This window comes from Pecten maximus, chromosome 12, assembly GCF_902652985.1.
Source record: "Pecten maximus chromosome 12, xPecMax1.1, whole genome shotgun sequence".
Classification (NCBI taxonomy): Eukaryota; Metazoa; Mollusca; class Bivalvia; order Pectinida; family Pectinidae; genus Pecten; species Pecten maximus.
In genome coordinates, this window is record NC_047026.1 from 37,894,381 (window position 1) to 37,914,789 (window position 20,409).

General features: G+C 34.8%; 1 protein-coding gene across 1 annotated transcript; it reads right to left on the reverse strand.

The window, feature by feature from the left end:
* Positions 1-272: 272 nt before the first annotated feature.
* Positions 273-20,391, reverse strand: LOC117338847 (transforming growth factor beta regulator 1-like). The gene is made up of 10 exons (XM_033900210.1): positions 20,169-20,391; positions 17,237-17,370; positions 16,950-17,067; positions 16,263-16,333; positions 13,131-13,342; positions 4,373-4,509; positions 3,961-4,107; positions 2,409-2,506; positions 1,818-2,041; positions 273-1,324 (listed from the first exon to the last, which is right to left on the reverse strand). Exons 1-10 carry the CDS (start codon positions 20,364-20,366, stop codon positions 1,206-1,208), a joined length of 1,458 nt encoding a protein of 485 aa, XP_033756101.1. The 5' UTR covers positions 20,367-20,391; the 3' UTR covers positions 273-1,205.
* Between the last annotated feature and the right edge of the window lie 18 nt (positions 20,392-20,409).

Below are 20,409 nucleotides of genomic sequence, written 5' to 3' on the forward strand. Positions count from 1 at the left end.
AAAAAAAATATGCCATATATTAAATATAAAATCTTGCAATCACCAATGGTTTCCTACTGAATATTGATAAAAATATGCCATATATTAAATATAAAATCTTGCAATCACCAATGGTTTCCTACTGAATATTGCTATATATATGTGTTTTATATTTCATGACAGTGACAGTGTGATTCATTTTCAGATCACCTCAGAAAAAGTTGACACCAAATGGACCACTATCAATATAACTTACTTAGCCTTTCTGTCCAGGTGAACTAGAACGTAAATTCTTTTTTACAAGGAAAAACACTTTATTATCACAATATTGTACATTTCAGCAATAAAATGTAATGAACAGTTCTGTTTTCATGTAAAAATATGCTGCTATCCATATTAATAGGATATGCTGGATAAGGCATCCACATGTAAACAGTATGTAGTTAATAAACTATGTTAAAATTAGCATTTATACAAAATGCTTTTCATTGCACATACAAGATAAGAAATTGTGTTTTATCAATTATAAATGATGGCTGCACTTTTATGTTGGTCAGTACACACTGCTACATGACCAGTCCGGTAGGTCGAGTACATGATCATCCAATGATTATAGTTAATCTGATGTTGGTCAGTACACACTGCTACATGACCAGTTCGGTAGCCTACTAGGTCGAGTACATGATCATCCAAGATTATAGTTAATCTGATATTGGTCAGTACACACTGGTACATGACCAGTCCGGTAGGTCGAGTACATGATCATCCAAGATTAAAGTTAACCTGATGTTGGTCAGTACACACTGCTACATGACCAGTCAGGTAGGTTGAGTACATGATCATCCAAGATTATAGTTAATCTGATGTTGGTGAGTACACACTGCTACATGACCAGTCCGGTAGGTCGAGTACATGATCATCCAAGATTATAGTTAATCTGATGCTGGTCTTGCCTCCATCGTGTCGGGCCAATGACGGTAGAATGACATTTTGTAGATGTAGTGTTTGACTTTTATTCACTCAACTCCTATCATCTATGTATTTATGGTCATTGTCCAATCCACTGACCGTACGATGGGCATCACTCATCTGACACTGGCAGCTTTAATTACAACTGGTCAAGATTATACTGTACAGTACTCACTGACCAAAGTATAGTATGATACTAACTAAGTTACAAATGGCCTTGTTTACAGGTCTTTGATAAGTTAGTAGATACACAATTCTCATCCCACATTACTGCCAGGAGTCTTACTCCCACTAATATTTGGTTTACTGGTCAGTAATGACCGTAAACTGGTGGATGTCTCTAGAAGGGATGTTGCCTTCCCAGGTAACAGGGCACCTGAAAAAGAAATAAATAATGTAATTCTAATATTTGTTTTGATTCAATGATTGCTAACCATTTCAATATATCTACACATAGGACAACAAAAAACACCTGCTATGATATAATAGGTCATGTGTATAAAATGTTACATGTACATGTAGAAACCTGAAGGGCAATACACATAGCATTAGATTAAATGTTTGGCTCTGAAATATTTAGTAAAAATAGTTAATTGCCCATTCTATGTTGTCCCCATGGTTTCCTGTCTATTCGTTTTACTCACTAAACTCTGCTGGCTGGGTGACACAGTTGTAACACACTAACATTTTATCTGTGACCTTGCTTCCTCCAACAATATGACCTCATTAATATTATCATTCTGACCAACAAGAGTGATTAATATAAACTTACAGCTCATTACATAATTGTTGTGATATAAAGTTAATTGAACTGTATCCCTGGACTCAGAGAGCTGTATAATTTGAAGCATATCATTTCATCTAATTACCTTTTGTTAAAAGTTTGAAAGCCTCGAAGCTAATTGAAGGGTCGTTAGTGGCATCAGTGACAAGGTTTTCTACAGTTTCCATTTTGTTTATTTCAAATTTGACCCATTTGTATCCTGTACATCGTTTGGAACCTGGACAACTTTGTATTAAATTCTGAACAACTGGATGTGACAAACCGAAGAATTCTGCTCCTTTACCAGCCAAGTCCAGCATATTGTTTCCTCTGTGTGTATAAAAGACAAGATACATGATCATACCAGCAATGCAAATTCTGAACAAAATATGAAGCCTGTGTACCGTAATTAAATAGTTCTAAACTGAAATAAACAATAATGTTTTGATTTTATCATAATAGAAACTGCTTTATATTTTGGAAAAATACACTATTCATAGTTATCAATCACAACGGATAATGGGTCTGGACTCGGTGCTAGTATCTGAATATCAAGAATTATCTCTGTGTCGCTGACTTCAAAGGTACACTTTAAACTTCCATATGCAAAAGCCACTAACCTTAGATAAGGCTGTGTGAATAAAGCAACTGAAAATTGAACTCTCAGATCGACTTTAATATAATTCCATTCACAAACCTGCTTTTATTAACGGCGGTAATAAGAAGGTTGTGACAGTCTGATGGTGAATCACTCCGAAGTACACGGTCTGTGTTGTCCTCGGGTGCTATCTCAAACTGTTATAATGTACAATATATGTTATAGTACACATTTTTTCACAAACACAAGTCTCATTACGTCACACAACACAAAGTATCATTACGTCACACACAACACAAAGTCTCATTATGTCACACACAACACAAAGTCTCATTACGTCACACACAACACAATGTCTCATTACGTCACACAACACAAAGTCTCATTACGTTACACACAACACAAAGTCTCATTACGTCACACAACACAAAGTCTCATTACGTCACACACAACACAAAGTCTCATTACGTCACACCCAACACTAAGTCTCATTACGTCACACACAACACAAAGTCTCAATACATCACACACAACACAAAGTCTCATTACATCACACAACACAAAGTCTCATTACGTCACACACAACACAAAGTCTCATTACGTCACACAGCACAAAGTCTCATTACGTCACACACAACACAAAGTATCATTACGTCACACAACACAAAGTATCATTACGTCACACACAACACAAAGTCTCATTATGTCACACACAACACAAAGTCTCATTACGTCACACACAACACAATGTCTCATTACGTCACACAACACAAAGTCTCATTACGTCACACACAACACAAAGTCTCATTACGTCACACACAACACAAAGTCTCATTACGTCACACAACACAAAGTCTCATTACGTCACACACAACACAAAGTCTCATTACGTCACACCCAACACTAAGTCTCATTACGTCACACACAACACAAAGTCTCAATACATCACACACAACACAAAGTCTCATTACATCACATACAACACAAAGTCTCATTATGTCACACAACACAAAGTCTCATTACGTCACATACAACACAAAGTCTCATTACGTCACACAACACAAAGTCTCATTACGTCACACAACACAAAGTCTCATTACATCACACACAACACAAAGTCTCATTACGTCACACAACACAAAGTCTCATTACGTCGCACACAACACAGTCTCATTACGTCACACACAACACAAAGTCTCATTACGTCACACACAACACAAAGTCTCATTACATCACACACAACACAAAGTCTCATTACGTCACACACAACACAAAGTCTCATTACGTCACACAACACAAAGTCTCATTACGTCACACAACACAAAGTCTCATTACGTCACACACAACACAAAGTCTCATTACGTCACACACAACACAAAGTCTCATTACGTCACACACACACAACACAAAGTCTCATTAAGTCACACACAACACAAAGTCTCATTACATCACACAACACAAAATCTCATTACGTCACACAACACAAAGTCTCATTTGTTTTTTTCTGAACGGATCAATAGTATTATTGGACAATTTTCTCAATGAAATACAATCTAATAAATTAATCCAGGGTAAAATGATACGAGAATGGAAAAGGTGAAGAGAGCACCATTTAAAAGAATAATTCCAGTAGATAGCACTTTATACTTACGATGGGTCCTTTCCCGCTGTCAGATATCTTACATGTGTACAGACACTTCTGATCGTCTCCACTGGTACTGGCAAATACACGCGTGCTACAGTAACCCTCAGGATAGATACACTTAGGAGTATGGAATCCTGGCCGATCTGTCACAATCTGGGGAAAAACATCCTTTTAGATTTTTGAGCTTACAAATAAGAATTATTTTGAAGAATGTATTATACATAAGTAATACACTGCATGTATACTGTACATGCTTAATAATTTTCTACAGTAATACTTATTGGTGCTTTCATTATACACTTATGTCCCATATAATAGTACAGGAAATCTTTTCTAAAAGTTTAGGTGCCCCAGTCAAGAACAGGAGAGAAAGAATTTCTCATTCATATAAAAAAACATCAATAATAGTTATAGCTACCTCCCCAATACTGTGGATGGTCAGTTCCCCGAGAGCTAGAGGGAAGACCGGACGTCCAGTCGAGTCAAGTTGTAGGGGCGGTATGACTTTCTTGATGATCTGACTTTTACTCTTCTTTGGTTTCACCTGGACACCATCTGATATTTCATCGTCCAAAAAAAAAGCAAGTTTAGGTTAATACAGAAAATATTTGACATTTTGTCATGGATTATATCAAATATGAAAATAAGGAAAATTAAGGAGATATTGACTTTTGTTTTCTGCCAATTCATGATATTTTACCAAAAGTAATTATCTATCGATATACAAATATTGCTTTTCACGAGTTATAGTTAAGGTAGATAAATTAAAGTTTAAATACATTTTTTAATTCCACATTATATAGTTACATCAACTAAAGCTCACAATGTTTTCATGAGGATATAACGTATATCTTCTGGCAAATAACTTTATTACTGCTGATGAAATCTAGACGCAGGTTAAATCAAAGACCTTTGCATAGGTGTCACATTATACATGTAATGCAGATTTTTATCATAGATTTAAAAGTCAGTCTCGCTAGCTGTTTAGTTACTGCTGTACTCATCTGAATTTAAATAATTCTGAATAAGTGAGTCTAAGATGTTGTTGCATATGGAGCTTCATACATCCTAAATGTCTGTACTACTCATATACTAAATGTCTGTACTACACACATCTTAAATGTTTGTACTTCACACATCCTAAATGTCTGTATTACACACATCCTAAATGTCTGTACTACTCATATACTAATTATATAAATGTCTGTACTACACACATCTTAAATGTTTGTACTTCACACATCCTAAATGTCTGTACTACACACATCCTAAATGTCTACTACACACATCCTAAATGTCTGTACTACACACATCCTAAATGTCTGTACTAAACACATCCTAAATGTCTGTACTACACACATCCTAAATGTCTGTACTTCACACATCCTAAATGTTTGTACTTCACACATCCTAAATGTCTGTACTACACACATCCTAAATGTCATACTACACACATCCTAAATGTCTGTATTACACATACTAAATGTCTGTATTACACACATCCTAAATGTCATACTTCACACATCCTAAATGTCTACTATACACATCCTAAATGTCTACCTCATACAACCTAAATGTCTACTATACACATCCTAAATGTCTGTACTTCATACATCCTAAATGTCTGTACTATACACATCCTAAATGTCTGTACTACACACATCCTAAATGTCTGTACTACACACATCCTAAATGTCTGTACTTCATACATCCTAAATGTCTGTACTACTCACATCCTAAATGTCTGTACTACACACATCCTAAATGTCTGTACTTCACACATCCTAAATGTCTGTACTAAATACATCCTAAATGTCTGTACTACACACATCCTAAATGTCTGTACTACACACATCCTAAATGTCTGTATTACATACATCCTAAATGTCTGTATTACACACATCCTAAATGTCTGTACTACACACATCCTAAATGTCTGTACTACACACATCCTAAATGTCTGTACTACACACATCCTAAATGTCTGTACTACACACATCCTAAATGTCTGTACTACACACATCCTAAATGTCTGTACTACACACATCCTAAATGTCTGTACCGCACACATCCTAAATGTCTGTACTTCACACATCCTAAATGTCTACTTCATACATCCTAAATGTCTGTACTACACACATCCTAAATGTTTGTACTACACACATCCTAAATGTCTGTACTGCACACATCCTAAATGTCTGTACTATACACATCCTAAATGTCTGTACTATACACATCCTAAATGTCTGTACTACACACATCCTAAATGTCTGTACTACACACATCCTAAATGTCTGTACTACAAACATCCTAAATGTCTGTACTATACACATCCTAAATATCTGTACTACACACATCCTAAATGTCTGTACTACACACATCCTAAATGTCTGTACTACACACATCCTAAATGTCTGTACTATACACATCCTAAATGTCTGTACTACACACATCCTAAATGTCTGTACTAAATACATCCTAAATGTCTGTACTACACACATCCTAAATGTCTGTACTAAATGTCTGTACTACACACATCTTAAATGTCTGTACTACACACATCCTAAATGTCTACACACATTCTAAATGTCTGTATTACACATCCTAAATGTCTGTACTACACACATCTTAAATGTCTGTACTACACACATCCTAAATGTCTACACACATTCTAAATGTCTGTATTACACATCCTAAATGTCTGTACTATACACATCCTAAATGTCATACTTCACACATCCTAAATGTCTGTACTACTCATATCCTAAATGTCTGTATTACACACATCCTAAATGTCTGTATTACACATCCTAAATGTCTGTACTACACACATCCTAAATGTCTGTATTACACATCCTAAATGTCTGTACTACACACATCCTAAATGTCTGTACTACACACATCCTAAATGTCTGTACTACACACATCCTAAATGTCTGTACTATACACATCCTAAATGTCATACTTCACACATCCTAAATGTCTGTACTACTCATATCCTAAATGTCTGTATTACACACATCCTAAATGTCTGTATTACACATCCTAAATGTCTGTACTACACACATCCTAAATGTCTGTACTACACACATCCTAAATGTCTGTATTACACATCCTAAATGTCTGTACTACACACATCCTAAATGTCTGTACTACACACATCCTAAATGTCTGTACTACACACATCCTAAATGTCTGTACTTCATACATCCTAAATGTCTGTACTACTCACATCCTAAATGTCTGTACTACACACATCCTAAATGTCTGTACTTCACACATCCTAAATGTCTGTACTACACACATCCTAAATGTCTGTACTACACACATCCTAAATGTCTGTACTACAAACATCCTAAATGTCTGTACTACAAACATCCTAAATGTCTGTACTATACACATCCTAAATATCTGTACTACACAAATCCTAAATGTCTGTACTACACACATCCTAAATGTCTGTACTACACACATCCTAAATGTCTGTACTACACACATCCTAAATGTCTGTACTACACACATCCTAAATGTCTGTACTACACACATCCTAAATGTCTGTACTACACACATCCTAAATGTCTGTACTACACACATCCTAAATGTCTGTACTACACACATCCTAAATGTCTGTACTACACACATCCTAAATGTCTGTACTACACACATCCTAAATGTCTGTACTACACACATCCTAAATGTCTGTACTACACACATCCTAAATGTCTGTATTACACATCCTAAATGTCTGTACTACACACATCCTAAATGTCTGTACTACACACTTCCTAAATGTCTGTACTACACACATCCTAAATGTCTGTACTACACACATCCTAAATGTCTGTACTACACACATCCTAAATGTCTGTACTACACACATCCTAAATGTCTGTACTACACACATCCTAAATGTCTGTACTACACACATCTTAAATGTCTGTACTACACACATCCTAAATGTCTACACACATCCTAAATGTCTACACACATTCTAAATGTCTGTATTACACATCCTAAATGTCTGTACTACACACATCTTAAATGTCTGTACTACACACATCCTAAATGTCTACACACATCCTAAATGTCTACACACATTCTAAATGTCTGTATTACACATCCTAAATGTCTGTACTATACACATCCTAAATGTCATACTTCACACATCCTAAATGTCTGTACTACTCATATCCTAAATGTCTGTATTACACACATCCTAAATGTCTGTATTACACATCCTAAATGTCTGTACTACACACATCCTAAATGTCTGTACTACATACATCCTAAATGTCTGTACTACACACATCCTCAATGTCTGTACTACACACATCCTAAATGTCTGTACTACACACATCCTAAATGTCTGTATTACACATCCTAAATGTCTGTACTACACACATCCTAAATGTCTGTACTACACACATCCTAAATGTCTGTACTACACACATCCTAAATGTCTGTACTTCATACATCCTAAATGTCTGTACTACACACATCCTAAATGTCTGTACTACACACATCCTAAATGTCTGTACTTCACACATCCTAAATGTCTGTACTACACACATCCTAAATGTCTGTACTACAAACATCCTAAATGTCTGTACTACACACATCCTAAATATCTGTACTACACACATCCTAAATGTCTGTACTACACACATCCTAAATGTCTACTACACACATCCTAAATGTCTGTACTACACACATCCTAAATGTCTGTACTACACACATCCTAAATGTCTGTACTACACACATCCTAAATGTCTGTACTACACACATCCTAAATGTCTGTACTACACACATCCTAAATGTCTGTACTACACACATCCTAAATGTCTGTACTAAATACATCCTAAATGTCTGTACTACACACATCCTAAATGTCTGTACTACACACATCCTAAATGTCTGTACTACACACATCCTAAATGTCTGTACTACACACATCCTAAATGTCTGTATTACACATCCTAAATGTCTGTACTACACACATCCTAAATGTCTGTACTACACACATCCTAAATGTCTGTACTACACACATCCTAAATGTCTGTACTTCATACATCCTAAATGTCTGTACTACACACATCCTAAATGTCTGTACTACACACATCCTAAATGTCTGTACTTCATACATCCTAAATGTCTGTACTACTCACATCCTAAATGTCTGTACTACACACATCCTAAATGTCTGTACTTCACACATCCTAAATGTCTGTACTACACACATCCTAAATGTCTGTACTACAAACATCCTAAATGTCTGTACTATACACATCCTAAATATCTGTACTACACACATCCTAAATGTCTGTACTACACACATCCTAAATGTCTGTACTACACACATCCTAAATGTCTGTACTACACACATCCTAAATGTCTGTACTACACACATCCTAAATGTCTGTACTACACACATCCTAAATGTCTGTACTACACACATCCTAAATGTCTGTACTACACACATCCTAAATGTCTGTACTACACACATCCTAAATGTCTGTACTAAATACATCCTAAATGTCTGTACTACACACATCCTAAATGTCTGTACTACACACATCCTAAATGTCTGTACTACACACATCCTAAATGTCTGTACTACACACATCCTAAATGTCTGTATTACACATCCTAAATGTCTGTACTACACACATCCTAAATGTCTGTACTACACACATCCTAAATGTCTGTACTACACACATCCTAAATGTCTGTACTTCATACATCCTAAATGTCTGTACTACTCACATCCTAAATGTCTGTACTACACACATCCTAAATGTCTGTACTACACACATCCTAAATGTCTGTACTACACACATCCTAAATGTCTGTACTACACACATCCCAAATGTCTGTACTACACACATCCCAAATGTCTGTACTACAAACATCCTAAATGTCTGTACTACACACATCCTAAATGTCTGTATTAAATACATCCTAAATGTCTGTACTACACACATCCTAAATGTCTGTACTACACACATCCTAAATGTCTGTACTACACACATCCTAAATGTCTGTATTACACATCCTAAATGTCTGTACTACACACATCCTAAATGTCTGTACTACACACTTCCTAAATGTCTGTACTACACACATCCTAAATGTCTGTACTACACACATCCTAAATGTCTGTACTACACACATCCTAAATGTCTGTGCTACACACATCCTAAATGTCTGTACTACACACATCCTAAATGTCTGTACTACACACATCTTAAATGTCTGTACTACACACATCCTAAATGTCTACACACATCCTAAATGTCTACACACATTCTAAATGTCTGTATTACACATCCTAAATGTCTGTACTACACACATCTTAAATGTCTGTACTACACACATCCTAAATGTCTACACACATCCTAAATGTCTACACACATTCTAAATGTCTGTATTACACATCCTAAATGTCTGTACTATACACATCCTAAATGTCATACTTCACACATCCTAAATGTCTGTACTACTCATATCCTAAATGTCTGTATTACACACATCCTAAATGTCTGTATTACACATCCTAAATGTCTGTACTACACACATCCTAAATGTCTGTACTACACACATCCTAAATGTCTGTACTACACACATCCTCAATGTCTGTACTACACACATCCTAAATGTCTGTACTACACACATCCTAAATGTCTGTATTACACATCCTAAATGTCTGTACTACACACATCCTAAATGTCTGTACTACACACATCCTAAATGTCTGTACTTCATACATCCTAAATGTCTGTACTACTCACATCCTAAATGTCTGTACTACACACATCGTAAATGTCTGTACTTCACACATCCTAAATGTCTGTACTACACACATCCTAAATGTCTGTACTACACACATCCTAAATGTCTGTACTACACACATCCTAAATGTCTGTACTACACACATCCTAAATGTCTGTACTACACACATCCTAAATGTCTGTACTACACACATCCTAAATGTCTGTACTACACACATCCTAAATGTCTGTATTAAATACATCCTAAATGTCTGTACTACACACATCCTAAATGTCTGTACTACACACATCCTAAATGTCTGTACTACACACATCCTAAATGTCTGTACTACACACATCCTAAATGTCTGTATTACACATCCTAAATGTCTGTACTACACACATCCTAAATGTCTGTACTACACACTTCCTAAATGTCTGTACTACACACATCCTAAATGTCTGTACTACACACATCCTAAATGTCTGTACTACACACATCCTAAATGTCTGTGCTACACACATCCTAAATGTCTGTACTACACACATCCTAAATGTCTGTACTACACACATCTTAAATGTCTGTACTACACACATCCTAAATGTCTACACACATCCTAAATGTCTACACACATTCTAAATGTCTGTATTACACATCCTAAATGTCTGTACTATACACATCCTAAATGTCATACTTCACACATCCTAAATGTCTGTACTACTCATATCCTAAATGTCTGTATTACACACATCCTAAATGTCTGTATTACACATCCTAAATGTCTGTACTACACACATCCTAAATGTCTGTACTACACACATCCTAAATGTCTGTACTACATACATCCTAAATGTCTGTACTACACACATCCTCAATGTCTGTACTACACACATCCTAAATGTCTGTACTACACACATCCTAAATGTCTGTATTACACATCCTAAATGTCTGTACTACACACATCCTAAATGTCTGTACTACACACATCCTAAATGTCTGTACTACACACATCCTAAATGTCTGTACTTCATACATCCTAAATGTCTGTACTACTCACATCCTAAATGTCTGTACTACACACATCCTAAATGTCTGTACTACACACATCCTAAATGTCTGTACTACACACATCCTAAATGTCTGTACTACACACATCCTAAATGTCTGTACTACACACATCCTAAATGTCTGTACTACACACATCCTAAATGTCTGTACTAAATACATCCTAAATGTCTGTACTACACACATCCTAAATGTCTGTACTACACACATCCTAAATGTCTGTACTACACACATCCTAAATGTCTGTATTACACATCCTAAATGTCTGTACTACACACATCCTAAATGTCTGTACTACACACATCCTAAATGTCTGTACTACACACATCCTAAATGTCTGTACTTCATACATCCTAAATGTCTGTACTACTCACATCCTAAATGTCTGTACTACACACATCCTAAATGTCTGTACTTCACACATCCTAAATGTCTGTACTACACACATCCTAAATGTCTGTACTACACACATCCTAAATGTCTGTACTACACACATCCTAAATGTCTGTACTACACACATCCCAAATGTCTGTACTACAAACATCCTAAATGTCTGTACTACACACATCCTAAATGTCTGTACTACACACATCCTAAATGTCTGTATTAAATACATCCTAAATGTCTGTACTACACACATCCTAAATGTCTGTACTACACACATCCTAAATGTCTGTACTACACACATCCTAAATGTCTGTACTACACACATCCTAAATGTCTGTATTACACATCCTAAATGTCTGTACTACACACATCCTAAATGTCTGTACTACACACTTCCTAAATGTCTGTACTACACACATCCTAAATGTCTGTACTACACACATCCTAAATGTCTGTACTACACACATCCTAAATGTCTGTGCTACACACATCCTAAATGTCTGTACTACACACATCCTAAATGTCTGTACTACACACATCTTAAATGTCTGTACTACACACATCCTAAATGTCTAACACACATCCTAAATGTCTACACACATTCTAAATGTCTGTATTACACATCCTAAATGTCTGTACTACACACATCTTAAATGTCTGTACTACACACATCCTAAATGTCTACACACATCCTAAATGTCTACACACATTCTAAATGTCTGTATTACACATCCTAAATGTCTGTACTATACACATCCTAAATGTCATACTTCACACATCCTAAATGTCTGTACTACTCATATCCTAAATGTCTGTATTACACATCCTAAATGTCTGTACTACACACATCCTAAATGTCTGTATTACACATCCTAAATGTCTGTATTACACACATCCTAAATGTCTGTACACATCGTAAATTGTAAGTGTCTGTACACATCGTAAATGTTGATCACCTAATATTTCTTTTGTAGTAGCTGCTTTCTTCCGATCTGTAGATGGAACCTTTTTCTTTGTTTTGTTTTTAACTTTCACAGTCTGGGGGTCTGAACTTTCTCCCGGAGACAAGCCACTGAGTTTTACCGAAGCGCCACCTGGGGAGGATTTATCAGACACAGCTGCACCCTCTGTGTAGGATTGGTAATGTAATACTTTACGCAACAAGAACCTGAAATATGTAGAGTAAATAATTATAATAATCTATTAATGTAATGAAGCTAGACATAATGATATATATGTTAGTTATATGGACATTGAAGCTTTTAGTCTGCACCCATCAAATTGTTATATTTTTTTTCATTGTTTTGTAGCTCTGTTTAAATCAAAAAGCTTATGATAAGGTCAAATTCATATGATATTGTATTGAAATTCAAAATACATCAGTTTAAATAACCTATACTGTGAAGTGTATCTACTATTTTGTGAAATTGAACATAAGGCCCTGCAGTACATGGGACATAACATTTACTCAAATTACAATCTGTCACGTAATTATCTAGTTTTTTAAGTTACGGTATACACTACTGCCCAGCAAAGTCATTACAAATCTATTACAAACCCATTACAAAACCATTAAAAACACTGATTCCATTAAAATTGGCCATTATTTCTCGTTTCCATTTTTGGGACAAACCTGGAGTTAAGTAATGTAATGGGCATTATTTTTCTAAATTTCAATTACTTTCCTATTAATATTTTCTTTGTAATGGTCATTAACAAAATAATGGCCATTACTTCATGTTTTGTATTTTTTTTAATGGCCTTTATTCTGTTTGTAATGGCCATTAGAGTGGAGTCATCATAATGTTATGGCCATTACTAACTGTGGATTTTATGTACTCCCATAACATTTTCCATTTAATGGCCAAAACAAATTATGATCACAATGTAATGGCAATTATTTATTGGTAACTTCATGTAATGCCCATTACATTTTCCATTTAATGACCATAACAAATTATGGTCATAATGCAATAGCCATTACTTAATGGTACCTTTATGTAATGCCATTACATTTGTTATTCCTCATAAGTGACATTTTTTTTCTTGTAATGGCCATTACAAATATTACAAATATCATCACATCATATTGTAATATATATGACAATGTTTAATATACTACCATGAATTGTTGACCTTAAATTAATGTATTATTTCAGTATCTTATTTTTCATTATATTGTTATTGTTGAATTCCATGTCTATATTACAATTTTGTTGTTGGCTTAAAGAAGAATAAGGAAACTGCACAGGCTTACTAAACCCCTTCACAATAAAAAAAACTTCAAATTTCCCGCCAAATTTTCCCGCCAAATAACTTCAAGCAGGAGAGTTCCAATACATGGCAGCCATGAGGCTTTTCTCACACATATGAACAACATGTTATTTTACAAATGAAGGGAAGTATTTATCTTTAATACCTGGTTCATGATTAATACAAGACTACCAGGAAATGAAATATTCAACTCTGGAAGTATGTCAACCTGTTTATAGGTAAGAATTAACTTAAAACCAATCACCATGCATGTGACCTAAATTTACATAGTGTACATTATATTCAAACAGCTTTGGCATTTCTTAAATTGTATTGCCTATTCAACCAAATTGTACAAACACACATCATATGTACATTGAGAATTAATGCAATAATGAACATAAATCACTCTTACATGTATCTGAAGAATATTAAAAGGATTTTGGGTCCACATGATTGTGTACTGTGAATATCCATTTTTGAAGCAGTTATCAATTTGAAACAAATGATGGATCACTTTGAATGCAATTTTTAATGGAAGGACTACATGTACAACGATATTGTCAAACATGCATAGTGATACAGTTCATGATGAACTTTGATGAAATTAAGTGGTAAAATGCATTTTCTAAATTTTCTGAATGCGTCTTATGTAATGGTCACATTTAGGTCCCTTAATTTTGTATACCTGTATATATATAATGGCCATTACACTTTTGTTTGTAAAAACGTAATGGCCATTACCATTGTGTTGATCTTTAAACAGTTTTTTGTACTTTAAAAGTAATGGTCATTATATTTGTAAAAATTATGGCCATTAAAGTGTATTTTCTTGTAATGGTCTTTTAGTTTTGTACACCTTTAATGGCCATTACACCTTTTCTGACGAAATGTAATGGCCATTACAGAGTACACTTCAGAAAGTAATGACACCGTTAATGGGCATTACAAAAATGGTTTTGCTCCAAACCTAATGGCCATTACATTACACCAAAAATGTTTAATGCCCATTACACCATAAGGTTTGATGCCCATTACATTGAAAACTAATTATTGATGGCCCTATTACATTGTAATGGCAATTACTTAGTGAAAACTTTAATGGGTTTGTAATGGGCAATTTGACAAACCATTAAAATCCTTAAAATGCATTTAAATTTTATTGGTTTTTTTTCAGACCCATTAATTTTGTACCTTTAATAGTCATTAATGTTAAATTAAAAGCCATTATTAAAATAATTAATGATCATTATAAATGTTTTGTTAATAGCCATTAAAATGTATTAATTAAGTACCATGAACTAATTGATTTGTTTCAACCCTTTGATGATCATTAAAATTGAAAACTGTCACATTTAAAGACTATCAAACTTGTATTAAAATTTTTCAATTAATAGCAATTAAAGGTACAAAATTAATAGCATGATTGATGGTTTTATGATGGGAAATTTTAATGGGGTTTTTAATGGCCGTTTTAAGGGCTTGGGTATGCAGTAGTGATACCTGGTAATTTTCGCCCTCGTTTAATTTTCGCTATTTTCGCCTTTTGATGATAGGGCGAATTTAAGATGAAGGCGAAAATGTCAGGCCTGGTTGAATCAAATTATTAATTTTGTGAAGAGCAAATTTAAAACGGGGCGAATATGTTTTGTGTTGCTAAATGGCGAAAATAACCTGGGGCGAAAATTTCCAGGTATACAGTATTTATCTTGTTTACACAGTTCACTGGTTTTCACAAACTTTCATCTCATTTCATTTTCACACATACATTTTCTTTTAAATTATGATTTTCCTGATACCAATCTTTAAAAGGAAAATCTTGACTGTATATTTACCGTCTTTCTTCTTTAGCTTTTGCAACTTTTTCTTCCACCCTAACAACCTCATCACAAATAGCAGCATTCACCTGTGAACAAATCAACACCTGTAACCGACGGTGACAATATGGGGTCTCGAATAGTGACAACTACATTAATTTCTTATAATAAATTTGCAGCGTCATTACTTGTGAAGTTACTTTATTTTTTGTGGTTGCTTAGTTATGTGACTAAATGCTAAATTTAGAAAGCTCTCTAGGCCTGCTGATACCGAAAATAACTGGCAGCTATTTTTTACTTAAAAATTAAGTACCTAAAACCTAAAACATTTGGAGCTGTACATCTATATTCTTACACTTACCGTATCACTGTGAATGGAATAATGCGGTCTAATAACTACAATTTGGTTTACCAATGACATACATGTAGGCAAATGCAACACAAAATGTTAATACAATACTTTTAAATATGATACCTACATATATATGGACCGTGGAGAATCAATGGTTGGGAATTCATGCCAACTGCCTGTGTCTTTAACAGCATATTCTGTACTTCATCAAATTTATAACAAAAGGGCCTAACTTAATAATATATTAATCTCTATCTGAAGCATACATATATTTCCATACTTTAAAATAAGATTAAGTTTAATAGAAATGGCTTTCAAATTACACAGGGAAGGTTAAATTTTGAGAAACTTACAAACATCAGGTCCTTGATGACTTTTTTGAGCCGTCTCCATTTCCTGACATAAGGGTTGGGGGCCATAATGGGTCTGGTAATGATCCTCCCTGGTACAGGATGGGTTCCACTTGGAAACCTGTAAAGGAATAAACTTGTATGTAATATATTAATTAATTACACTAGTATAAGCTAATTACCATATATATTGATAATTATATGAATGCCATTTTTAAAGAAAATGTTCCAATATTTCCTCAAAGTAAAACCTGATCCACGTAAAGCAATGCAGTTTTTTGAGACCTTACCTGACAGGATTGCGGGCCAGCATAGCATGTGCTATTGATCCTGGTGAGCTGGTGACAAGAGATGGATGAGATCCTTGTACAACATTCTGTTTCAACTTAGGTACCACAGTACTTCCAACAGGTTGTGTTATTGTCTGTAGAAAATAAATAAGATGATTAAAAATCTGCTAGGCTATTCCATGGCTCCTCATCAGTGATAAGCATAATTCTTCAAAAGAAAATACCTTAAGGCCAATTCCATTTGGTATGCTATTCAAAATAGCACATTTGTGTGGGCTCATTATAGAATTTTGGGTCAATATTGGGAGAGGGGTTATAAAATGAAAGTTTTATTATTTCAGTTCATACAAATTTTGTTTTAATATTATATATATAGTTTTTGCATTTTTCTTCTAAAGAAATTTTTATCAAATTTTGAAATTCTGTTATGAAAATGCCAAAAACTGAAAAAGAAGGTCACAGTGACCTAGTATTATGTCTTGTCTATTTTTAGAAAAATGACCAAAAACTTCCATGAGTATGATTACCAGGTATACATCCCCCAAATAATTTGTCAAAAATTATCCTGTATCACATGGGGATCACAGTCTATATCTGGCAAATGTCTGACCCTCCAGAGATCTGCATGGGGTCCTAGTGACGGGACCCCAAAAGGGGTCACTTAGTGCATTTACAGATTTAATAAACTTCTTCCATCAAACCAAAAGTCTCATTTCTAACAAACATTTTTATAAATGCAATGACAGGTATCGATATCAGTATAAACTTGACAAGTTGGTATATGTAATACCCGACCCCCTGGGGTATGAGGGGGAAGAGGGCAAATGTATATATCTTACCATTAGTCAACTTATAAATCCATTAATTCAAATTCAGATGAAACCTGTAGCAATCAGTTGACATCAGATACAGAACAATTTTTAGTTACAAATGTAGAATGTGACTGTATTATGGGTTATTCGAAGTAGAATTAAATATAAAAATTTTGCACAACTGGTTCTGTCCACAGACTGGCACAGGTGTTCCAGGCAATGAGGAAAGTTTGGCATCCATTATAATATAGACTATACTATATAGCCAGATTTACCTGTGCTCGCGTGTGTTTGATAGGGGACAAGACGCTCTCGATAAGGGATACACTTGAGTGGTCACGAATAAAGGGAGCCACCACTTGTACAGGAAAATAGTAATGTTTCTTATCTCTCTGTATATATGTCTCTGGTCCAATTAATCAAAATTTAGTGATCACCTGTCGCATGTGCATTTATCCATGCATGATGAACAGGGAAGCGGGGCCAAATGATAATCTAACGATGGCTAACCTTGAACCATCTGACATATACTAGGCCATGGTGAACTCCGGACTAGCGTATATAAGTCTGTCATATTATAAATGGATCGTATCGTACAAAAAGTAATTTGTAATTACGTCATGTCTGCATGCATAGCACTTAGGTTAACGTTGTCATTACTTACTAAAAATACTTGTTACATGTATATAGATCAATACATTTATAATTATAAACCCGACAGACACAGGGTTGGTTCATGTTCTATATTAAGGTGTTAATTACATACTTAGAGCAAGGGTACGTAATTTCGCACAGTACGTAAATTCGCACACCTGATGATTTTGTGTGTTTTTTTCTCCCCAGTGGTCGAGGACTGTGCTTTTTTGCTTATATTTTGACTAATACCAAACTTTTGTGGAACTTTTGCGGTTTTAAATACTTCTTTTCAGATTAAGTTCGTTTTGAAAACAAAATTTAACTGATACGACTCTCCTCCGATAAAATGGATACCGGATGATTAAATATCTTATCTAAAATAATCCCAGTTGTTGATTGGGATGTGAATATGCAAATATTTAAGGAAAATTAAATTTGATCAGATCATAATCAAAACTGAATACAAACCCACTAAAGTATAACTAATAACAGCGTTGACCTGCAGACACCCCATAAATTTTGCCGCCTTGTTTACATTACCTCCGTAGGGAGCGGTCATGGTGGTAAATTAATTGACACTTTCCAATTTTACATTATTTTGATTTTAAAGATTATTTTAATCATGGCATTAGGCTTATTCTTAGTTTAGGATGTTGTTTGTCTACAAAATGGCTGAAAACTATTTTTACCTACAAAATTAAAGAAGTTAGGTGGGTGTGCGAAATTACGTTCCCGATCGTCTTCAAACCCAGCAATAAACACAAGTTAACAACAGCTCCCATATGCACAGTGATACGTGTGCACATCAGGTTGCACACTTGTATGTTCCGAAGCATTTGTACATCTAACAATGTCAGGTATTCTTTCTCGATTTGAAATTAATTTAATGGAAATGTATTTAGATACATACCAAAGTGTGCGAAATTACGTATCCCCACTCTATATATCATCAATAAACAAAAACAGAGAAGTTTTAAGAGTAATCGCCATTTCGGTATCAACATGGTAATCCAAAGATTATATCTGTACATAACTCTTATTGGAAACTTTAATTCGTTTTTTTCTTGAACAAGTTTGAATGGCAGACTTCAAAATCATAAAATCAGTAAAATCAATGTGGTTTTTTTTTATTCTTATAAACATGGTACACACTTGTCTTACTCAAACAATATGCTAGAGGTTTTACACGGCGATATATTTTTGACAGGCTCCGATAGAAAAAGAGCCGACCAGCGGCCTCTTATGTTTACTGTATACAGTATAGGAGTAGTCTAACACTTGTCTATGATAAAAAAAATTCTTTCTTTGTATATGATTTGGGTACGAAATGGTATTGTAATGGTACGAAATGACTAGTACTTGTAATTCCGACCATTAGTTTTCTACGGGAAGTACCACAGACAATTATTGACTTAGGTTCAATAGTGAATTATATCAATCGGAAGCCAAATTCAAATGTTGCATCTCCAGCACTCAGCAGTTACCTGGCCGCTCATCCCTGGCATAACGGTTTGGTCTTTTGGAAAACCAGTACCGACTTTTCCCGTCAATAGACTAATGTGTTGTGAGGCTGTCGGTTTTACATTTTGTTTCTGAAGTCCTGCTTGGTATTGTTGCAAAAACGCGGAATCTTGGCTGAAAATGTTATTTGATGCATCTGTCTGTGGTTGATTTCTCTCCATGATGGTCCGTGGTAGACGATAGTAGATGGAACTCTTCTGTGTT